The sequence below is a fragment of the Haliaeetus albicilla genome, chromosome 27 (assembly GCF_947461875.1).
Source record: "Haliaeetus albicilla chromosome 27, bHalAlb1.1, whole genome shotgun sequence".
Lineage (NCBI taxonomy): Eukaryota > Metazoa > Chordata > Aves > Accipitriformes > Accipitridae > Haliaeetus > Haliaeetus albicilla.
In genome coordinates, this window is record NC_091509.1 from 16102677 (window position 1) to 16126803 (window position 24127).

The following is a 24127-nucleotide window of genomic DNA, read 5'->3' on the forward strand; positions in this document are numbered from 1 at the left end:
AGCACCTGCCCCTACACAGCATTTAGTGATGGGGGGGGGGGGGGAGTACAAACCAATACCAGAAGAACACGCAATGCAAAGCTGAGGAGCAACAGCCTCTGCTTGTCCTTGGGGAGCAGGCAGAAAGCAAGTAATTTTTCCCCAGGGGTTGAAGCGGTGCCTGTGAACCCAGGCTCTGCTCTCCTACCTGCAACATCCTCCAGAGACAGCTGAGCCCTGGCAGCCCCAGCGCCTGCCCTGCCTCCCTGGCCTGGCCTGGCCTCGGTCACCTCCCTTCCCTTGAAAGCAGCTTGTGATGGTTTTGGCTGGGGTAGTTAATTTTCTTCATAGTAGCTAGTATGGGGCTGTGTTTTGGATTTATGCTGGAAAGAGCGTTACATAATTCAGGGATGTTTTAGTCATTGCTGAGCAGTGCTTACACAGAACCAAGGCCTTTTCTGCTTCTCCCCCCACCCCACCAGTGAGCAGGCTGGGGGGGTACAAGAAGTTGGGAGGGGACACAGCTGGGACAGCTGGCCCCAACTGACCCAAGGGATATTCCAGACCATACGACATCATGCTTAGCATATAAAGCTGGGGGAAGAAGGAGGAAGGGGGGACATTCAGAGTTAGGGCGTTTGTCTTCCCAAGTAACCGTTACGCGTGATGGAGCCCTGCTTTCCTGGAGATGGCTGAACACCTGCCTGCCAATGGGAAGTAGTGAATTAATTCCTTATTTTGCTTGGCTTGTGCACATGACTTTTGCTTTACCTATTAAACTGTCTTTATCTCAACCCACAAGTTTTCTCACTTTTACCCTTCCGATTCTCTCCCCTATCCCAGCAGGGGGGAATGAGTGAGTGGCTGTGTGGTGTTTAGTTGCTGGCTGGGCTTAAACCACAACACAGCTGAAGAAAAATCTCACCGTTCTTTTTTTTATTTTGTATTCCATAAAAAAAAAACCCACAAAAAATTACGCCACCTTGGCCGAGAACAGCTGCTGGACACAGCTGTTCAGTGCAACTCCAGGGACACGATAATCACTGCTGTCAGTGTTAGAATAAAAAGTAAACCCAAGAGCTCTCTTCCATAGTAGCAAAAGGACTGACACCACAAATCACAGAAAGGGGGGGCGGGGGGGAAAGGTAAAAGTTTCTCTTAAAAATATAGCTCTGTGATGAGAAAGAGATGGCTGGGTGTCAACTAGGAGGAAAGCAGTTTATGCAAGCTGGCTCTTCTCTGGTCAAACTGCCTCCTTCAGTTCAGTTCTTGTGCAACAGGTGAGCCATTGGGAGGGGCAATAAACATGTCTCTGAGCCCCAGCAGGGCAGGAGGAGGCAGAAAGTTACACTGCTCTGCTCTAAAAGTCACAGTTAAAAGAAGTTATAAATTATTATTAAAAAAAAAAAGTTGGAATTCTCCTGATGAACTTCCTTTTCCTCTCTTCTGTTTGATCTTCACCCATAAATCCTTAATCACAGGGATGCGGTACCTTTGGGGAGAGGAGTTAAAAGAGTTAGGGATGGGAAGGAGGAGAACAGCCTTACAGCTGAGCAGAGCAAGGGCAGAGTCATCTGGTCCACTTCCAGGTGGCTACAACATCACCATCTAATCCACATTACTTTTCCAAGCTCCCTGTGGTCAGCAGGGACAGACACTGCCAGAGGCCGCTTATCTCTGCTGATGACAGAGGACAGCAACGTCCAGGCTGGACATCCAGTTCTCAGCAGCTAAAGAGTTGAGGTCAAACACATCCAGAGAAGCCAGCACACTGCTGCATGACTTTCCTTACACCGCTCCACTCCCTGGCCCTCTAACCTAAGGCCAGGCTGACTCAGTGAGCATTTAGAGGGCACACCATCTTCCCAAGACTGGCCCAGGAATACTGAATTTGGCCAAGGTTACCGCCGTTCAGAGGTACCACCTGGTAGTCCCCACAGGCCATGTACCTTCTCACAATCCTTCAGGCTCAGCTGTTTTCTTCTTCTAAAATGCAAAGGGTAAAAAATAAATCAGTATCATCTGCATCACAAACATGAAGGACCCACCAAAGCCACAAGCCACAGAGGCATCTTAGCTACCATCTCTACAGGGACATATCCATTATGAGGAACACCCTTTAGGCTCCCTCTGCCCCCCTTCCTAGCCTTTGGGATGGGATGCAGTAGCCTGCCAAGCCCTCAGGAGCTCCAGTTTCTGCTGAAAACAACTAGATGAACAGACAGCTGAAAAGAACAGCACTTACTCCTTGGGCAGGTTCTCTGCCACCAAAAGGGCCCCTGGGTTTGAACCTTCCAGGAAAAGGGACCTCTCCTGGGGGAGCGATACAGGAACAAGCCCTTCTTTGAGCAACCCCAATCCCAATCAACCAAAGGTCAGGGTGTCTGAAGACTAGCCACAATTAACTGCAGCCTCCTCTGTACTGCCAGCAAGGCCAGGACACAGCTCTGTTCCTCTCCAGCCTGACATGCTGCAGGGATGAGCATCACAACTGAGGTTCAGAACAGCTCTCCCCATGGTGCCCCATTCCCAGGGTCTTGTACATACCTTCTTTTTCTTCTTGTGAACCTCAGCGGAGGCATCTGCTATAGGCTCCCCCTCCGAAGACACCTTTTTGGTCTTCTTCTTTTCTTTTCCAGTCTTTTTTTCTGGAAGAGGGAAAGAAAAGACAAGTAAGAGAGGGACTCTGATATTGCTGGCCTCTGAGATGGAGCACGGAGTGGTAGGAGTATCTCCAGTAAGTTTTTGATCACATCTGAACCTAAGCCAGCTTTGCAGAGCAGTAACTGGGAGAGGGCAGAGCCCTGCTACAAGGCAGCTGCGCCCAGGGCTGTTTCTCCAGTACCTCTGAGCCAGAGCAGTTTGATCCCACCATCCACGCACACATGTGGGCAGAATTACATAGGATCCCCTTTCCACCTCCTGCTGCCCACCCACTCCGAGGAACCACTTCAGTGCTGGAGTAGCTGGGCACATGCCAGAAATCAGGGCAAGGGGAGGTACTAACACAGGATGGACACAAGGTTCAGCTCAGCACAACTGCTCCAAGAGGCTCCAGCTCACCCCTGTGCAACAGCCCACACAAGGGCTGACGGACAAGTCTGTCTCCTCCAGAATGAAGGGCTGCATCTCTGCAGAACAGAAAACCCAGCAGATCTGTCCCACCCATTCCATCTCCCCTTTTTTTTAAAAACAAAAACAACAACAGCCATCAAAACATCCCCCTACAAGATCCAGCACAGAACCAGCTCTGATTTACAAATGCAGTCCATGTTGCAAAGAAAAAAAAAATTGCCTTTGCATTAGGGCAGCAGAGCATTACAGAGAGGCATGCAGACAAGAAGGGGAGGAAACACTCTTAATTGGGAGCAACGAGCAGGAGGCTGGTACCATCCTCCTCTTTCTCCAGGGGTTTGAAAGCAGCAGTGATAGCCCTGAGTCAAATCTCTTGAATGAGCTGCTCCCCATGTTGCAGCACAGACACTGATCAGGCAGGGTCAGCAAAGGGCACTGTCACCCCACGGGAAACAGCAGTGGCTGACACAGCAGATGACAGCGCAGATTTCAAGGCTGATCTCTTTTAAAGAGGCTGGCAGCAAGTGGCCACATTCAGGAAGCTCTAACTAACACAAAGCCCCATGCATGTGAGCTCTGGGATTCCTCTGCCATGCCCACAGCATGTCACAGACCTTCCGCCTGCCATCCCCAGCCACGTTTCGCCTTAGCTCTCTGGTAGTGCGCTGTGTTTGCCACAGAGGAGCCAGGGCAGCCGGCTGGGTTAGCAGAGCTGTTCTGTGCTGCAGACACAGAGCAGGGCACCATGCAGAGTGCAGCAGGCAGAATAGAGGTCTCGTGGCTTACAACTAGCAAGAACTCTCCCAAGCCCAGCGCAGGTGGGCAGGCCACGCGAGGGGGACAAATAGGCCTCAGGAGGTTCAACGCAGTCTCACCTCAACCTTTTGACAGCCCTCAGCTAGACAGCTGTTTCCAGCCAGGATAAAGGCCAGGAAAGGAGAAAGCCCTGGAGGGACAGGTCATGCCATAGAAGATGCACAGGACACCAACTTGCTCTGCAAACAGCAAGGATCAGCGCAAGCATTAATGCAGTTCCCACTGTGCCAGACGCAGGACGGAGAGGGGCAGGAGAGCCCAGCTTGCTGTCTACAACACAACCTGGTGCTGAGACTGCAGAAAAACACTGAAGTGGGGTGTTAAAAATCTGGCATTGGCTTTGGGAGGTCCAAGAGGGAAGTAGCCAAGCAGAATGCTAATGGAAAAGTGGGTGCTACTTACAAGGTCCCGCACCAGAGGCTGAACATGCATCAGCTGCAAGAACCTATTGCAAATGCAGCCCCAAGCGAGGGATGCTTACTTTTGGCTGATTTTTTCTTTTCCTTGCTGCCTGGCAGCTTCTCCAGGTCACCAGCTGCTTTCTTCTTTTTCTTTTTGGGTACTTCTTCATTAGCTTGCCCTTTCCGCTTCTTCTCCTTGGGCTGCCCAACAGCCCCATCTTCTCCTGGCAGTTTCCGTTTCTGAGATGTTTTCTGCTTCTTGTTCTCTTTGTCTTTGCTCTTAGATGTTTTCACAGCCTTGTCTGCTGTGGAGGAAGGTTTCTTCTTTTCTTTCTTTTCTTTCTTCTCCTTTTTCTTCTTCTTCTTCACTTCCAATCCTTCCAGTGTTTGCACTGCAGGAACTTTGGCAGCAGTGGTGACCTCAGTTTCACTCCCCGAGCTTGACTCCTCTGATTGTGGGATAGAGAACAGTGCATGTGACGCTGGGGTCACTTGCACCCCTTTTGCCCCAACATCATTCTCTTTCACAGCCAGGGCTTTCTTGAGTGGGGAAGGTTTGAGGCTGGCATGACTTGGCTCCGTTTTTCCTGCCACCTTCTCTTTGTTGGAGGCTCCTCCTATGGCTTCCTGCCCTGGAAGTGGGTTGTTTTCTGCACAAACAGTGAAAAGAGAGAGAAGACAACTCAGGGAGCATTCATTACATAGACCACAGAGTTACTGGAGGATGGAAATATGCATTTGAAGAAGAGCCTCCACAGTTGTCCCCCAAAAGCAAAAAACTTGCTGGGCATCCCAACTACAGCAGAGCCAGAGAAAGATGCTTCAGCCTTAGATCAAATATCTGGCGAGGGAAGTGGGTGACAACAGCCACAACAGCTTTGCCCATTCAACTACAGGAAACTGTAGTACAAGACAGGTGAGCATACATAGAGCAGTCCTTCCCCAGGACACCACCCCCAGTAAGTCACGGACTTCGCAAGCTGGAAGAGGTATCCACCCCACCATGGTTAACCATCACCAATGGCCTACCCATCAGCACCTGGGCCTTCTCGAACCTATATATAGTTGTGACCTCCTCAACAGCCCTTTGCACAACTTAATGATGTGCCCAAGAGGCCAGACCCATTTGAGCCTCTAGGGCGGGCCAGAGTTCACAGCCAGACCAGAGCTCATCTGAAGGTGCCAGGGTCACACTAGAGCAGAAAGACCTTCCAGCTCCGAGTTTTACAATTTGCCAACAAACCAGGGCGATAGGGAAATGGCAGGACATTTCGTTTCTCTGTAAGCCTTCCCACTTGCTTCCCCTCCTCTGCCCTCCAGACATGCTACAGAGCCCAGAAAGACCAAGGGGAGGCTTGAATACCAGCATTGTATAGCCGATGTTCTTCAGCCAGTGTTTAAAACTTCCGTAAAGCCATCACTACTGCAGCACACCAATGCAATGTGTGTCAGTTTCAGGGAGAGCCCTACCTGCTCCCATTAACTGCATTAATTATTGCAGTTAAAGCAGAACTTGGAAAAGGCAAGGCACAGAGCACAGAGCCTTGCAAGCCAGCCAGCACAAGAAGGGCGTTCAAGGAAGAGAGGGCTGTGTCATGGCCAGGGGAAGCCAGCAGACGGCAGCAGCACTTCACACTACTGGGCTCTGCGGTGGAAACACGCTGGGAACAGGGCCCCATCCCAGTGTCACCCTCCCGTGCCAGCACAGCTTTGCTCCTGGGCCAAGCAGATTCCCAGCCTTGCCAAAGGAGACCCACCTGCTTTGTGGTTTGCAGCCACCTGGTCGATGTCTGTGTCGGAGTCACTGCTGTCACTGCTGGAGCTGTCGGCTGGGGCTGCTTTCACAGAGGCCTTGGCGAGGGAGTTTGCAGCAGTCATGGCTGCTTTCCCTTGTCCCACTCTGCCTACAGGCTGGGGGGGAACCGTCTTTGGTGCCTGAGGTGATGCTGGAGTCCTGGAGAGGCCCAGATAGCCTGTGAGGAGGGACTGAAACAGCAGACACTGAGGAGTCACAGCAGCGCAGCCTCCCACAGACCAGACATGCAGATCTATCTCTGCTGCTATTGCCCCCATACTCCAAGTGAAGGGCCCACCTTTGGCCACCCGCAGAGTGATCCTGCACCACTCAGCCAGCCCTGCAGAGAGGCCAGGGCTGCCAGGAGAGGGGGGCCAGCACTGACAGACACTGGCTGAGCTGACAGCAGCAAGAGCTGATGGCGAGAGGTTCTCCTCTTTGTTCTCGCCCAGTAAAGCAGGCTTGGGGGAGGCTCCTGGCCATTAGCATGCACCCAAGCACAGCTAATGCACTGCAGATGTGCTGCACGCCCTGCACGTTACTTACAAAGGGAATTTAATGGCTTGGACACGGGTTAAGTTACAAATAGAAGTGGGGAAAGAAATCCTGCTGCTATTGGCACTATGCACCAGTTCTCCTGGTTTAACCCTTGCAAGGCATCACCTCCTCCCATCCCTTCCACTGGGGAAAGCACCATGAGCTCTGGACGCAAGGCCCGGCTGCCTGGGGAAGCATTCCAGGATCAAAAGCCTCTCTCTGCCCCCACCAAAAGGCCCTACTCACAGCACTGCCTGGGGGAGCCCCTGCTTCTGTGCTGGCAAACCCATTCGGCACCCCAATTGCTTTGGCTGAGAATTCAATCCTCTCTCTGTCCTACTTAGGAGCCAGTTGCAAGACCCGAGGATCCCAGCCTGCTCAGGTACCATACCTGCGACGCTGCCTCCTCCTCCTCTTCACTGGACTCCGACGAGGAGCTGTGGTCTGGCTGGGTCCCTCCTGGTTTCTGCAGCGAGCCTGCTGGAGGAGCAGAGTTCATCCCATTAAAGCCACCACTGCTGCCTGGGGCTAAGCTCACCTACCCAGCACAGTTACTGCCACTGAAAGACCTTCTGCCTCCAAAGAAAGGAAAGCTCTGCCAAGCTAGAGAGGAGGAACCCCTCTCCAACCACTATGTGAAAGTGACACACCTCCCACAGGGCAACAAAACACTGCCCCTACCCTGGCCTGGCCAGCAGCACTGAGAGCATCTTCTTGGCAGAACTGACCAGGTTTGGGGGTCTGCTTGGGTGTCTCCTCTTCGTTGCTGTCTGAGGAACTGCTACTGTCCGAGGTCTCCTTTGCCTGGGTGGGTGGCACAGCCTGGCTCAGCCGGACATCCTGCACTGGTTGCAGGCCTGGCTTCCTCGACTTGGCAGTGGGATTTCCCAGGAGCGAAGCAGCCTGCAGGGCAGCAGTGTTGGCCAGAGGAGCTTTTCCCACAGGAACCGTTTGCTTTAGGCAAGGAGGAGCGGGACCCTAGGGAGAGGAAGATGAAATGCATCTGGAAGGAGGAATAACCGCTCATGCCCATGAACTATAAGACACAGCCCAGAACAGATGGGATTGGACTACCTCAGCCCTTCTTTATCTGTACTGTTCCAATTCATGTCAAGGTTAGCCCAAGAACCTCTCATGCAGGGCACAGAAACCCCATATCCCCCCAGCCCACAGATGAAGCCAGCAGCTGTGGCCAAGCAGACAACTCCTGACTGTACATGGCACGGCTATCACAAAAAAAGGAAGAAAGCAGCCAGCCAGCTGGGAGGCAGGAACAGCAAAGGTACCAGGTCTACCCTCTGCTATCTGCCTCACCTTATGGTGTGGTAACAGTGGTTAAAATAGAATGAACACACTCCCTCAGCTCGGGACACATCAGCCTCAGACTCCAGCAGACCCATCTGCCCACTCTCCCCAGGGAAGCTCCCCACTTTAGTCTCCTCCATCATTACCTCTCCCACCAGCACGTCGTGTTCTGAGGAATCGCTACTCGAGCTCTCAGACACTCTGCTAACTGTAGGGACATCAGGCGCTTTTATCCCCTTCCCCAAAGGCAGTGTGGCATTAGCCTTGGCAGCCACTGTGCTCAAAACCTTGGTCGCTTTGATGTTCTGCTGGAGCAGACACTAAAATAGATGAGAAAAAAAATCAGAACAGAGCACAACTTGGAAAGAAGAGACAGAAGCATACACCAATCCAACACTAACTCCTGAGCCCTTACATCATTTTCAGCACAGCACCAAAACTCTTCTCCCCCGCCTTTACAGGCCAGCTCTGTCCCCTATGAGCCTCTGAGCAGGACTCTGGCACAGGTAGGAGCACAGAATTGAGGGCGAGCACTCCGGGAGTGCCTGAAGCATTAGCTCAGTGCCCCAGAGGTGCCCGTCCTGAGGACAGGCAGGCAAAATGTGATGTGCTTGCAGGCTGTGAGATCCCTATCCATTGCAGCACCTGCAAGACTGCAGTTGCAAACCCTACTTTGCAAAGCGGGCACTTGGATTCCAGGATGTCTCCTACACTCTAAAAATCACACATTGGGAGTTAACTGGCAACAGAGATAAAGCACAGACGCCAACCACAGGGCAAATCTGCCTTCAGGTCCACAAGCAAGCCACAGATTAGCGAGCAAATTAACAAGAAGCAATTTTGTTGCCTCACATTTGAAACCTCCCATCAAACTAAATGTAAGAGGGGTTAAAAATAGAAGAGCCGGGGGCATGGAAATGAGACACTGACATCAGGTCCAAGACACAAATGCCAGCAGAGGAGTGAGCAGGAGCAAGAAGGAGTGCTCAGCCTCCTGGTCTGTGTTACAAACGAGGCTACGTGAGCGGTCCTCCCTCTCCAGATCTCTGACAAGCTGGGCCTTTGTGGGCTGACATTTCCCTCGCACAACATCTGGCCTTCAGAAAGGAAGGCAACGCTCCACCATGCAGAGAGCTGCCAATCTGACGTGAGCTCTCAGCCGTCTTGCACAAAGCTCAAATTACAGCAACTGCATTATTTTATAAAATCTTGGTACTATAAACACGCTTTAATCAAGGACTGCTCAGGCTGGCTGCCTGCCTGCCCACCAGGTGGGGGGAGGCAGCCTTTCCACTGGCCACAGCATCAGGCCAACAGGGGGAAGGGTTTCCTTGAGTGCACATAATCCCGCTCTTCCAGCAAGGGTGCTGGCCAGACAGGAGATACGTATGTGCAGGACAAGAAGGGCACTTGGCCACTAAGCCCTGGGCTCAGAGCACCAGCCAAGCCACCACCATGTAAGAATGGTAGCCATGTTCCTCAGTCAATGCTTCTTGATGTGCTTTCTTTCTTGGGCTCAAACTGCAACAGAGGTGGAGAGACACACAAGTGAGCTTCACACCAAGGCAGCTCAGGCCCTAGGGAGCTCAGCCATGGCCCTGTGGGACTGGCACGGAGGCACAAAGAGACATGACACGAAGAGAGTCAGGTGAGAGAGCTGGCATCAGCTCCACAGCATTCAGCACTGCCCTCAGCACCACCTTGGGGTCACCTCCCTTCTCCAAGGCAGAAGTCTAGCTCCTCCAGCTGAAAGGCAGCAGGACCACTGTGCTACCCTTCAAGGCAGATCCTTCCAGCCTCCCAAGGCTTGTGGAGGGGAAGTCCAGAGAGCTCCAGCTGCACCCCACCCCAGCAGTTTGGGAGGAACCAGGGGGCGGGTTGCCTTGGAGCTACCCAGCTCATGGAAAGACTGCCTGCAAGGATTTGGCTGCTGTTCCAGTCTAAATCCCCAAGCAGGGCAAAGGGGACATAGTCCCAGAGGAGGTCTGGGCTCGTGCGTCTACTCATGTTCCTGCCAAAACATTCACACCCTCCACTGCTCTCACTGCAAGCTTGCTGCAGCTGAGCTGTGCACCCAGAGCCAGGGTCAGCAAGATGCGGGGACACTGCCAAGAAAACCTGATCCAGCCAACAGGAGGGCTCCTCTCTGCACCACTCATCACCCACCCAACTACCACCTCACAAGTCCTGAGGCCTCCTGAGCGTGCAGGAATAACAGCACCCACACCCAGCAGGTCAGCAGCTTCTTACCTGAGAAGTAGGGACCATTTCCTCCTCTGAATCTGACTCCTCACTGGAATCATCGCTGCTGTCCACAGGTGGAGCGGCTGGTGCTGGTGTCGGTGCCGATGCCTTCTTCATGTTTGTTGTCTGGGGCACAGCATTGGTTTTCACTGCAGGAAAAGCATAAGAGATTGTCACCATGAGAAAGAGTTGCTCTCTGTGGCTGTCCAGAGCAGAAGCTATCATAACAGTATGGGCCATTCCATATGCAGGGGAGAGAAGGAAACCCATGAGAATGCAGATGAGAGATCCTGGCCACTGCCAGGAGACTTACCAACTTGCGGAGGCTGTGTCTGTGCCGCAGGGGACTCCTCTTCACTGTCAGACGAGTCACTGCTCCCGCTTTCTGAGGGCTGGCTTTTCAAGGTGCTTCCCACTGCTTTTTCAGGCGGCCCAGCTTTAGCAGCCTGGCTCAGGTTGGGAACAGGCCCAGGCTGTTCCGTTAACCTCTTAACAAAAAAGAAACACAGGCCCAGAAATGTGGTATTAGTACAGGTGTTGTTTAGGAGTTTAAGTGCAGTTTCAGCTCAAGCTGGGTTTTGTTTTACCCTAACACAGCTGTTACTAACACTCACTCCATCCTTGGTGTGTCAAGATTGAAAGGAGCTTCAGTTACTGCCTGGACTGAACTGCAGAAGACACATACCATTGCATTTAGCAATATGCTTTTGACAGGAAGCCTGAGCATGTTTTACCACAAGAGCACACAGCGCTAACAGTGCTCATAAGCTCATAACAACAATTCCTTACTGAGGCTGAGACACTGGCCGGACAGGAGCTTCAGGACAGGAGAAGCACTGCAACTCCAAGACCCGCATTCCAAGGAAGCCTCTCATTTAAGCATGGCCTCCCCCCAGCTTGGGGAATCAGAAGGAGCTGGGAAGCCTTGTGCCAAAACACTTGCAAGATTCAGAGACAGTATCAGAGCAGCTACATCCTAGAGCTGCTGGAGAGCTCAGTGTAGACACACAGCTGACACAAGCGCTTGGGAACACAGAGGGCAGGCAGAGACAGACAGGGACCCGCCTTGGCAACTGATCTATCTGTCAACAGGTCTAAGAATTTAGAAATCTCCAGACAACAACCCCCCACACAACTCACTTGGGCTGTGCCTTTCTACAGCACCCATCAACACACTGATGTCTCAGGACACGCCACGAGCCACTGCCCAAGCAACTAGTGTGCCAGCACTAGGAGGCCACAGTTATCACAGCACCAGATACACAATGGCCAGGTGAGACAATCTCTTCCCGGCCCCTCCACTGGCTTGGGTCGAGGGCCGCAAACACCCCTCCTGTGTACTGCTGAAGGGTAGCAGTGGCAGAGGGAGAGGGAGCACTTGCTGAGAGATCTGGTAACTTCACCACCCGCAGATATTCTCCAGGCTCGCAGTGCTCTGCACCCACTCAGTTTACTCCACTAACCGCTCATCTCCGGGCTGCTCTGCCAAAGAGTACATCACGCTTGCCAGGGCAAGCGGACCCCATCCAACCCGCACGTGATGGCAGCCCGCTTCAGTGCTCCATCTCCAAGCCTCCCGCAAGAAGCCAAGAGACTCCTGCCTGGCTGCACAGCCCCTGCCACCCCCCTCTCCCAACCCTGCCGTGCTGCTAATGCAGCAATACCCTCTCAGACTGCAGCTGAGGACCAGGACGACTTCAGCAGCACCAGCTCACTCAGGGGCTGCTCTGGGCCAGCAGCCGAGAGCACCAGCCTAGCAGCCTCCTGGGAGGATGGATCTTAGCATGCTTCCTGGCACAGCCCCACCAAGGGCTGCCACTGGGGCAGTGTTTATCATCTCCAAGCCAAACACTAAACAGACAACAGCATCTGCATGTTTATCCCATTACAGAACAGCTCTCCGAACAAGCCAACCACACTTTGACTCTGCTTAGAGAAACAGAAACCTCCACAAGCGCTTGGGGAGGAGGGATTGCAAACCTCACTTGTCTGTTTTGTTTTGATACCAGTGAGTCACTATCTCCAGGAGAGAGGCCAGATTTGCAATGCTGAAGAGAGAACTACTTGAAGCAGACACAAGAATTCACACGCTCTACTGGAACGCACTAGCTCCTCTCCCTCTTGTCCCAAGCACTGCTGTGCAAGGGAAGAGTCTACCAAGATCACAGCCCACTCGCTCACTTTTAAGACCTTCATAGCAATGGGACCAGCTTCTCCCCCTACTCGGATGTACGGCACAAGGGCTGCTTCGTTTCCTAACTTAGCAAGAGATTGGGAAAGAGCTGCCATACAGAGGCATCCTCACACAGAAAGAACATAACAGCATCCACAGAGAAACCACCCTAAGCTTTACACAGCCTCGAGACTCCTCAGATGTTCCTGGGAGGAGGCCAAGGTCCCTCCATCCACCTCATCTCCATCACTGCCAGATGGCTGACAGCCGTCACGTCCTATGGCGTGGCCCCAGGTGGGATCAGGCCAGTAGCGTGGCTGAGCTACACCCAGGGAGCAGGGCAACACAGGCAGAGAGCTTCTGACAACTTAAGAGTCACAGGTACTGAAGTAACTCAGAGAGAAGAAAAATAATTCAAGAGGAAATCATTTTTCCTGCTCCCTCTCCAGCCCCCAAGCCAGGAGCTGCCTGCAGCTCAGTACGAATGTGATGACTCAGCTCCTGCACAACCCATCTGCCACTCCGCTGGGTCCATTCGCATCATGCAGCACTGCATGACAAGAGGGGGAAACAACACTGAGCCACGTGTGCTGAGCACGTTGTAATAATGACACTCTATTGCTGTCTGTGCACTGTGGAAGCACTGCCAGCGTATCAGGACTGGGACCAGAATCTCAACTGTGTCACGACACAGCAAAGGTATGACTGTCACCTGCAAGGGAGCAGGGACAGGTTTCAGGGAGGGAAAGAAACCCTCCATCTCTTGGGAGATTTGGCCTCTCCCCACAGGGCCTGCGGTCTAAGATAAAAACTTACAGGCACAACTTCTACCAGTGCAGCCTGCACAGGTTTTCCTGGGATGCTCAAGGAAGACACAGTTTCCCAACACACGCATGCATGTGCATCTCATGCCCAGTCCTCGTAAGCAAAGCTGAAGCCTGTCCATAGGGGGCTCGAGTGCCATCTTTGGCCCAAAACGTTCAGGAAAGAGGAAGCAGAGCAGAATTAGCAGTTCCACAAGAAAAGCAGCTCACAGCATCTTTAAGGTCAATCCAGACTGTCCTCCATCACCATTCTTCCCCCCCCAAATATGCACAAACACCTTGTCAACTTCTTTGACTAAATATTCCTGAGTCTTCAGGGGTAAACATACCAATTAAGCAGTTCAATTTAGGCATGATGTTCATTTTAATTGTGCTAATCCACCCCCACAGGGAAAGATGAAGCAGCTTTCAACGCTCTGTATCTGTTTGGATCTTGCACAGAAGCCAGAGGAAGTTGCAGGATACAGTAAGTCAGTGGTTAGCATATGCCCAAGTAGCAGATGGTGAGGATGAGCTAAGAAGAGTTTGACTGGGAGGACAGGACTGTGGACACAGCTAAGCCTAATGGTTTATCTTCAGGCTTCACTTGTGGTCTCTGCCTGTAGGCTACTAACATGGGAAGAAACAGCCTGTTTGGCAAAAATAGAGCTCCCTCGATGACGAGCTCTTCCTTGCCGACTGTGGCTGTTGAGGGGTAATCGCCAGTTTGCAAGAGGGAAGAAGCTGAAGTGGTTAAATAGCTGTCGGCAAGACGGCTACCTGCTGCTGCCAGCTTCAAATCAACACTGTGGGGAACAAACCTACCCTGGCATGTCCTTCACCTACAACACTGCTAGAACAGACGAGTCTGGATAGTTTTACAGCGGGACCCCATGGTACAGCTATCAGAATAGCTGTTCCTGCCACCCAGAGCTGAATCTTCACATATAATCATGCAGGAAGAGAGCAGCGCAGAGCCAACTGTTAGAGATGCGTCCCCCTCCACCCACCTTAGCAGACCAAGGCTATAAAGACAAAAACGCGGAGCCTCTCTGGCTCCTGCCTGTCAATAGTGAAAGGACGTGTTGACAAAGAGCCTCCTTGCAAGGACACGTGAGGCTCTGCCCCCGGCTTCCCTTCCTCCCTTGCAGAGAATAGCTGCTATCTCCAAAACGCTGCTTTCAGGGCACTTTCTGAAGGGCTCTGGCAGCTCAGAGTCAATGCAGAAGGTCTCTATACAATGTGCCTAAGGATGCTCTCAGGAAGGGATTTGCTTCCCTGAGTTCAGCCACTTAAGTCTGAGCCTAGTCCGAGTTCATGGTCCTTCTCTCAAGAGAGGTCTAAACAAACCCTCACAGGAGAGCCAAGGCCAAGTTATCTGTGACCCCGCACACAAGGCCCATTCCAGAGGGGCAAGGCATGAGTGGAGTGAAGCAGTTAGTATCAAATAGGCTACTCCCCACCCTCCTCTGGTACGGCTGGGTGAGAAGAGTTAGTCTATGCTTGTTTCCAAGTAGAAAGACAGACCTTCCTTCTCTGAGGGACGGAGATACAACATACTACATGCTACTGGTGTTTCAAGGAGATCAGTAGTAGCATTTAAGGGCTAAACAATTGTCTTGCATAACCCATGCCTTAGCACTGAGCCGAAAGCAGTATCACCTACCTTCTGGCTGATGGGCACAGGGAGGTCCTCATCTTCACTGCCTGAGGATTCAGAGCTCTCCACTGGCTTCGTACTTCCAGCAGGCTTCGCTGGAGCAGCAGTCCTTCCTAGTGTGGTTTTGGCCTGCTTTGGCACTGCTGCTTTTGGTGCTGGCTTCCCTTGGGACAGTGGAAGTGTTTTTGCTGGAGCTGCTTTGCCGGAGAGTGATGCTGCTGGTGTAGGTTTCACTGGGGATGGGACGGCCTGGGAGGATTTTGGAGGTGGCTTCGTCTGGACAAGACAAGAACAGCATGAAACAAGGCAAATCCCACAGCAGCAGAATTCATTTGCTCAGACTGTAATCAAGGGAAGAGATTTCAGAGCCCCCTGGGAACAGCAAATGCTGAAGGAAGATTAGCAACTGGCAGGACACAAGGCATCCTTTCATCTAGCTGTGTGGGGATAGTCTCCCAAGATGAGAAAGCAAGACCAGACATTCTTCATCAGCCTGCTGATACTACCAGTCCCCTCCAGTGAGGTACACTGCAGCACTTTGCACTCTCCACAGCAGGGAAGCTAAGCTGCACTACAGTTTGACAAATTAGACACTATTTATTGCAATTTATAGCTAAGAGGCAAATTCAACCATGACAATTTGCCTCTTCAGGTGGGAAAAGAATTGCTGGGGTTTTTTTAATTTAAGAGTACTGATGGATTTTTTTTTTTTTTTTTTAAGAAAGGCACAATGGCTTGAGCTCAGAGCAAAGACATTGAGGTGCCCTTAAACACCCCATGCCTCTTTCCTCCCACCCCCAACATGACTTTGCTATACACTACATGCATTTACAAAATTTTCTTTTCACTACAATTCCTAGCTGTGGAGAGGCATGCAAGGAAAGACAGAATCTCGGATAGACGCACTTGGGTTACTGATGGAGGTTCCTCATCTTCGCTGTCTGATGAGTCGCTGCTCTCTGACGTGTCATCAGGCTTTGCAGCCCCAGGAACTGTTGTGGATGTGGGTTTGGCCTGGTTTGGTGCCAGTGCTGTTTGCCTCACTGCATTCTTCTTGAGGGACACTGGAGCAGCAGGTGCACTTTTCACAGGTGCTGCATCAACCTGCGCTGTTTTCACAGCTGGTTTTGCCTGGAAACAGGGGGAACAAAAGGGAACAGGAGAAGCAAGTAACATCTCAGAAGAAACCAGTTGAGAGCTGGAACTTCATGGAATCTGTTTTAAAGAAGGCTACCTTGCTGACTTTGACCACAATAGGCTTGTTCAGACCCATGGGCTGTGGAGTATCTGAAGCAAGCCACCTTCTCCACGGCAGTGCCTGACTACATCTGTGGAACTGCACAGCAATCACCTCCTATAGATCAAAGGATCTCCCTCAACTCCAGGCACTAGGATGAACTGGGGTGGAATGGTTGATGCTGGCAAGAGTTTGTGAGGGCACTCAGCCACAGAGCATGTTTCTCTGGCCTTGGGTTTGGGGATCTCACACACCCAGGGAAGGGGGTGTTGTCAGACTACAGCATTGCAGCATTTCGTTTCTCCTTCAAGGGAAGGGTAGTGATTTCCTAGAGACAAGGACCCTGGGTTGGAGAGGTTACCTGGACCGCTGGAGTTGCAAGCTCCTCCTCAGAGGATGTCTCATCACTTGATTCCTCACTGCTGCTCTCAGCAGCCCCAGCTGCCTGCTTCGGCTCTGAAACACAAGCAAGGAGATGTCACAGCTGCTGCCTGCTCTGAGCTCCCAGAGCGTGATGCTAATGCAGCTTTTGAAGTCAGGAAGACAAAACAAACCACAGAGAGGGCTAAGGGATTTGCAGGGAAGAGGGCCTAGCCCTGCTGAAAGCATCAGTGGCCTGCTGGGAACAGCTTCTCCAGAAAAACATTGGCCCACAAACACCACTCCCCTGAGTGCAGGCAGAGATGGGAAATCCTTCCTGGCCACCCTCTGACCCTATGGGGACCTGTCCAGCCACACACAGCTCCCTGCACAGGCACCCAGCCTGGCTGGACCTCCTCTGGAAAAGAGCCAAGAGAAGGACCATTTTCAGAGCTTTGATGATCTATTCCTCACTCTCTCCCCCAACACGCACACTTCAAAGTAGTAAAAGATTTCCCTAAAGACTTCAAAACCCCAAACCAATCACTTTGCAATTGGGAATAAGAAGATGCTACAGAGCCTTTCCAAAAAGCTGAAAGCATCTGCAGTATTAGTACTGCATCTCCTCCAGACACGCTACGCTGTTATCTGCAACCCCGTAGTGCTGGGCGCTGCCAGACAGACATCTTAGCACAGAATCTGCTGCTTGAAACAGGAGCAAGCATGCTGGATTCATCCCACAGAGCTCCAGAGCTGGCTGGTTTGCAGTATACTTGCAGTATTCTTGCAGCCTCCCCAAGGAACAAGCATTGCTCTGAGCTTTCCAATGAGGGAACTGAAAGGAATATGCTGAAGGCATGGCTCAGACCTGATTCACAGCAAAGCTGGAGCACACATGCATCTACCACACCCTGTAGGATCCTTACCCACTACGGGGGCTGGGGCTTTTGCAGTCGGTGTCTCTTTTTCGTCCTCACTCTCTGATGAGGAGCTGCTACTGCTGCTGCTGGAGCTTTCTGGTGCTTTGGTCATTACTGGTGCTTTGCTTTGACCTACTTTGGCTGCGACTGTTGCGGCACGTCCAGGCTTCCCAGGACCAGGCAGTTTCTGCCCAGCCTTGGCTGGAGCTGCAGACACAGCTGGTGCATTGGGCTGCTGCTTATTTGAGACCACAGTTCTGTTCGCAGCAGAAGGCACCGCTGCTTTGCCTGCTGGGGCAGTGGGTTTGTTAGGCGAATGCAGGGAGTTGGCAGTTTTGCCACTCACCACAGCTGGTGTAACCTACAGGAAACAAAAGAAATTAGAAGCCTATAGACAGATGAGGGGCTAAATTGGATGCAATGTACCTTAAACAGCAATGTGGCAACCAGGCAAGCATAGGAGGGTCATTTAAATATGAATTCCACCCCAGCCCACAATTCTATACATGCCAACAAGCCTGGGACAGTCCTGGCCCCCCGAGTACTATCACCCTTCAAAGCCAAGAGAAGAATTGCCTTACCGTAATTGCAGCTTTTCCAGCTGGTGCTTCCTCTTCTGATGAGGAGTCATCTTCACTGCTTTCTACATTCACTCCTGAGTTTGTGGCCAGGGAAAGGCTGGCTGCTGCACAGGAGAGCCACAGAGAAATTGTGTGAGTGTCTCTCACATCAATATGGCCTCTGGTTTGCAGGAAGGCCCCAGCAGGCAGGGCCAGGTCCCATCTCCACACCTGCCCCAACACCACTGCCGCTGTCCTTGCAACAGGCAAGTGCTTTGCTCCTCCACCCCATCCTTCTCCCCACCACCAAGACAAGGAACCTGCCAACATCTGCATGTTTTCAAGGGCTGGTCTACAGCAGATGAGACTGAGCCAAAATGTACCAGACACACAGGTTTTTGTTAGACGATGCAAGCCAATGCCTCCCACATCAGCTGCACCAGGGATCTATTCCCACCTCAGACAGGGGGCACTGGCTTTCCAGACCAACTAACAAGTCCTTCCTTCACCCATGAAACAGGCCTGCCTTTGCTGACCCAACACATACCTACAGCCAACTAGATAGTACTCCACAGTGGGCAGTGCTAGGTTCCCAAGGCTTCATCCAAGCGACAACACCCATCCCTTCCCAATGAATCATAACAGGTTTTTTTTCTAGCTTCAGCAGACATCTGTGCTCCTCAGAAGCTCCACATGAGAAGGGGGTGCTAAATTAGTTGTCCTATTTTTCTAAGAGCGCAAGGCAATAGCCATCACTTTACAAGCATTTTCTCTAGCCAAGCAAGTCGGGCTGCTCCTACACAAGCCTCCAGTCCTTTTCGGCCAACTTCAGGGAGATGAAAGGCTCCTACCGTTTGCAGCTTTAGCCTTCTCTTTCTCATCCTCTTCTTTCTCTGAGCTCTCAGAGCTGCTCACGGGATCAGGAACTCTGATCTTTTCTGGGATGGCTGCCTCCTCATCACTCACCTTTCTTCTCCTGGAATTCGAGGGAGTTCTGAGGGAAGAGATTTTGCATCAAAACGGGGAAAAAATATCTTGAACAAATTGGAATACAATTATTCATCCACTCTCAGGTCAGGCTCCAGCCCAAGGACATGCAGTGTCATTCCTCTACAGCTCTTAAGTGGTGGGAGAAATACTTCCCTAACTTGCAAGGGACTTCTCCAGTCCTCCTGAGGCAACTCCTGAGAACTACATATCCTTGCAATACTCAGAGGAGATACTGAATATAGACTTTTTTTTCCTGTGTCCTAGGCAGAGTCTTTCTTCCTTTAGCAGAGAAGTAAAAACATATATGGTCAGGCTAGCACTCACCACAGAGCAAAGGCATCCTACAGCACAAATCCCATCTCCAGGAAGTAGCTATAGCCAGTCAATGAATGCAGTCCCAGGGTTAGGGCAGGGATCCCCAAACAGGCCTTGGTATTCCATGAGGCCATAAGAAGTGAATCTAAAGCCATTTGAACTTGGGCTCACAAGCCAAAAGGACAAAAAAGTCAGGTTGCAGAGAGATTTAAGAAAGGAAGTGGCTGGACCTACAGAAGATATGTTGAAAGAAGGGCAAGAGGCCACAGAGGATAACATTGGCTGGGCACACATCTGTGTGTGATTCACACATGCAATACTTCTAAGTCCCGAGACGCACAATTATCAGAAGCAAAACCCCTCACTTTTGTGCCAGTTTAGATTATTTTATTTGTTCATCTGATTTAAAAATAATTTGGTCAGCAAAGGCTGTGCTTACTATTAGAGCGTTTTAGTAGCATAGCTGTAACGGCAAATTTTTTGCAAGCAGGCTAAGCTGAAGGCACATTTGCTATTACAAAGTCCTGTTAACTACTCTAATAACCCCTTTAATAAAATAATAGGGCAAGCCACACAGGCAGCTATGATACTGCAACGCCTTCCTGATTCAGTGGCAGCTGACAGCACAACAGAGACTACTGTGACAATTTGTCATGAGTGATCAAGGGCTCAGGAATACCATGTGGGGGAAAACAGTGGTGCCCACAGGCGCTGGCCCTACAGCAGCCCAGAGCATCTGAGGGCTGCAAGGCTCCAGCTGCTCCTGGGGCTGACCAGGTCCAGCTTCCCCCTGCCTCCAAGCACCCTTCCATCCCCTCCCAGCATCCTCCTAGACTAAATGTAGCCCTGGAGGGAGGCCACTCTTAAGTAACTACAAATCTCAACTGTTTTAAGAGTTTCTGAAGGACAGCACCAAGGATGGCCTCAGTTAGATGGGTAAGAGTCACAGCACAGTCAGGGGAAAGGCATTTTCAGGCCAAAAGCCTATGAAGCGACAAGACACAAGAATCACAGCTCACCCGCACGAGAGCACTCCAGCTAGGCAGAGCACCTTCTGGATAAACAAAACTACTTGTCAATACATCCCCCATTTTGACTCCAAACCAGGCATAACTCAGGGGGACCAGGAATAAAAGGCATACTTGTGGGACAGGACCACAACATTAGTGTGGCACTACAGAAAAAGGAATTAGACAGGATGCGAGTGCCCTGTTGTCCCTCAAGCTTTGAAAGTGTCTGGTAGGGCTTGCTGTAGCACTGTCCTGGTTTCAGCTGGGTAATTTTCTTTCTAGTAGCTCGTATAGAGTTATGTTTTGGATTTAGTATGATAATAATGTTGATAACACACTGATGTTTTCAGTTGTTGCTAAGCAGCATTTACACTAAATCAAGGATTTTTCAGCTTCTCATGCCCAGCCACCAAGGCGGCTGCAGGGGCACAAGAAGTTGGGAGGGGACACAGCCAGGACAGCTGACCCAACCTGGCCAAAGCGGTATTCCATACCATGTGACATCATGCCCAGTACATAAACTGGGGGGAGTTGGTCTGGGAGGGATTGCTGCTCGGGAACTAGCTGGGCATTGGTTGGCGAGTGGTGAGCAATTGCATTGTGCATCACCTGTTTTGTATATTCCAATCCTTTTATTATTATTATTATTATTGTAATTATTATCATCACTATTATTTTCTTCCTTTCTATTAAACTGTTCTTATCTCATCCATGAGTTTTACCTTTTTCCTTCCGATTCTCTCCCCCATCCCACTGGCTGGGAGGGAAGTGAGTGAGAGGCTGCGTGGTGCTTACTTGCTGGCTAGGGTTAAACCACAAGCACCCAGGATAACTAGCACAGAGAAACGTCACCATCAATACCCAAGAGAGCATTAAATTGTTAGAGGGAGGAACTGCAAACCTGTTTGTACACTGCTACATCCTCACCTAGATCCAGTCTTTCTCCTGCTCAAGTAAGAAAATCATGGAGACACAAGTGCAAGAACCAGGGTAGCACCAAGGCACGAAGCATTCTAGGAGAAGACAACCCTGAAGCAAACACCCATTTTCTGAGGCTGCTGGCATGGCCACGCTGAGAAGCATCTTCAGTCCAGCGCTCCTCAACATAGGCACAGAAGCCCAGCTCCTCTGATTCCCTGATAACCCGGCTCTGTGGCGGCCACCAGGCCTCGCTGCAACATGGCACTCCAGCATCAAAACAAAGCAAGCAGTGAGCGTACAAGGTGGGTGCAAATGTCATTTCACCCCACAGATGGGAAGGCTCCATGCTGCGGACTTTCATGTGGGGTACCCAGTGGAATAACTATGTGGGAAGGTGTTGGGCTGAACATGTAAAGGCTTGGAAGGACAGGCTGAAACCAAGAGAATTCCTCTGAGTCAGAACATACATGATCTATGCCAAGGTTTAACTCCCTGTAAGAGCCTTGGCATTTCAGCATCTGCTCAAATTCTCTGTTCTTGGGTCAATATTCCTGAAAAGCACGTGGCTTTAAAAAGAAACTGAAACTGAACTGGGGAAAAGATTTTTGACAGTAAAGCATGACTCTGAGCCCCACAGTACTCCAGTATTAACCCCAACCAGCAAGAACAGCATCAGCTGCTCAAAACTAGAGTAACAGCTTATCTCCAAGCTCAAGAAGTTTTAAACCAAAGTAATTTTTAACACCTGAAACGCGTTGGTCTGAAACCAGAGGCTAGGAGGAAAGTCTGCCGAGCACAGTTATGATCAGAAATACTCTGACAACGGGAAGTTCCAGCAAATAAAGATGGCATGTGCCACGGAGCCTGGATGTTAACACAGTCTGGAAGCTATCTGATAGTCATTTCCTCCTTCGACTTACTTTTCCCAGTGGGTGAAGATGTCCTCGAGAGAGGTCGAGAGAGAAGGAAGCAATTTCTGTGAAAGCAGAGGGAACACAAGTCAGGCATCGGCCCCGTTTCGGGATGCGACCGCCAGACAGAAGTAGAGACCGCAGGGGACCCTCCAAGAATCCCCAGGAAAACGGGAACGCGTTCTCCCCTCAGACACACGCTCCCAGTAAAGCCCACCCCCGCTCCCCGCCGGCGGCCCGCCCCTCTGCACCCGGGCTGCGTCCTCCCCTCGGCGGCACCGGCGGGACTTCACCCGCAGCAACACGTGTTCGGGGAGCAGCTGCCCCCCTCCCGGTACGGGACGGCTTTATCCGCCGGGCTGCCGGTCTCGGCCTTTCCCTCCCGGCCAACTCGGGGTCGGGCCAGCCCGCGGGCACGGAGGGGAGGGGAGGGGGGGACGGGACACCCACTCGGGGCCGGGCCAGCACGTGGGTCCAGCGCAGACCGGCGTGGAGCTGCTGGCCGGCGTGGAGCCGCAGGCCCGGCGACCCCAGCGCAGGAGAACGGCGGGCGGTGAGGGAGCAAGGGGCACCGGGCCCCCCCGGCCCCGCCGAGGCCCGGGCTCCGGGGCCGGCCGGCCCCCCGCCAGGCCTCGCTGCCTCCCCTTCCCCACCCCACCCCACCCCACTCCCCTGCCGGGGCCTCGCTGCCCGTTACCTGCCCGGTCTGCGCCTGGAGCTCACGGGCCGCCCGTGCGTAGCCGCCGCGGAGCAAGTGCTGGTGGATGAGGGCGAGCAGCTCCCGCCCCCCGCGGCCGTCCGCCGCCATGGCGCGGCCCGCTCGGCGCAGCCTACAGGCGCCGCGTGCAGCGCGGCCGCAACGTCACATCCGCTTCCGCCGCGCGGCCTTCTGGGAAATGTAGTACGGGAAAGGGGGGGGGTGTGATGGTGGCGGTGGTTCCCTTATGGCGGGGTCCAGCATGGGCCTGGGACCCGTTACACCTTCCCCGGTGGGAGATGGGGGCGAAGGGGGAGGCAGCGGGGAGGACTGGCCGCTAACGGACGGGGGGTGGGCAGGGCGGTGGTTGTTGCAGCGACATCCCCTCAGTTTTCCGGCTGTGAAGGTGGAGGCCTCGCTCCTACAGCACTCCGGAGCTGAATCCTCAGGGCTGATTTAGCGTTGAGTGGACGTTAAGCTGCTTTGAGGAGCTGCTGAGGCATTTTGGGGGCTAAACCAAGCAAAAGGCAAGAGGGAAGAAGGAGCTCCTGACACAGAGCAGCTGTTGGAGAGGGGGCCTGTGGCAGAGGGGCTGCCCTGTTACCACCCCCCACCCCCCCGCCCCGTGCTGATACTTTCCAGGAAAAAATCTGGCTGCCTTCACTTTGGCAGAGGTTTATTTTTGGAAGGCTTAATAATGTCCATGGTGCGCCCGTCACTCACTCAAAATACAGACCCTTTATTTGTATTTATAGGCAAGATTAAATATAAAACTGGCTGGGTTCCAGCTGGCTCTTGCACCAAACGTCTTTGACACCAGCATCATCCAAAGCTGTAAAGCCACTGGCCAGGTGGCAGTTTTACAGCTCCCGTAAATGAAACGCAGACCTGGCTAGTCCTTTCTGGGACTGACCTCCCCCTGCACAAACAGTCATTGATGCTCGGCGTAAACGTGGCTGCGGCACACACCGCGACGGGGTGGCTGGCCCGGGACGGTGTCCCAGCGCAACTGCTGCTGCTCTGAGACTGTTACCTGATCAGAAGGTAACTCCCGAAACACACAAAGTATGTTTAGAGAGGAGACATGGCTTTATTCTGTGCAGGGTGCAAGGTGGAAGATTTCCACAAACCCAGCATACCTACTGAGGTTTTCAGGCCATACTTATACACTATAGTTAAAACACCACGCCTATCTAATACATACGTTCTGCCTAACTATTGCATATTCATTATTTTGAGCAAGCATGACATGTTGTTCTCTTGAGCAATCATCCCAGAGTCTTCTACGGCTGCTCCGGGGGTCTCTGGTGGTCTTCGGTGGGGTCTTCGGTGGTGCTTTGGGGAAGCATACACCTACTCTTTTTGTCCTTTTATGGTCATGCGTCATCTGAGGACAGCAGGGTCTTTGTTTCTCTTGC

At 52.1% G+C, this 24127-nt stretch overlaps 1 protein-coding gene across 2 annotated transcripts; it reads right to left on the reverse strand.

The window, feature by feature from the left end:
- Positions 1-900: 900 nt before the first annotated feature.
- Positions 901-22867, reverse strand: TCOF1 (treacle ribosome biogenesis factor 1). 2 transcript variants are annotated; one of them, XM_069772753.1, is made up of 18 exons: positions 22710-22867; positions 22022-22077; positions 18717-18859; positions 17887-17990; positions 17312-17666; positions 16387-16481; positions 15695-15919; positions 14795-15064; positions 10466-10640; positions 10159-10301; positions 8055-8228; positions 7332-7581; positions 6995-7080; positions 6029-6257; positions 4352-4921; positions 2527-2627; positions 1929-1965; positions 901-1471 (listed from the first exon to the last, which is right to left on the reverse strand). In XM_069772753.1, exons 1-17 carry the CDS (start codon positions 22818-22820, stop codon positions 1933-1935), a joined length of 3120 nt encoding a protein of 1039 aa, XP_069628854.1. In that variant the 5' UTR covers positions 22821-22867; the 3' UTR covers positions 901-1471; positions 1929-1932. The 2 variants fall into 2 exon arrangements, with proteins under 2 accessions (XP_069628854.1, XP_069628853.1); XM_069772752.1 differs by having other exon boundaries at positions 6995-7083.
- Positions 22868-24127: the final 1260 nt, after the last annotated feature.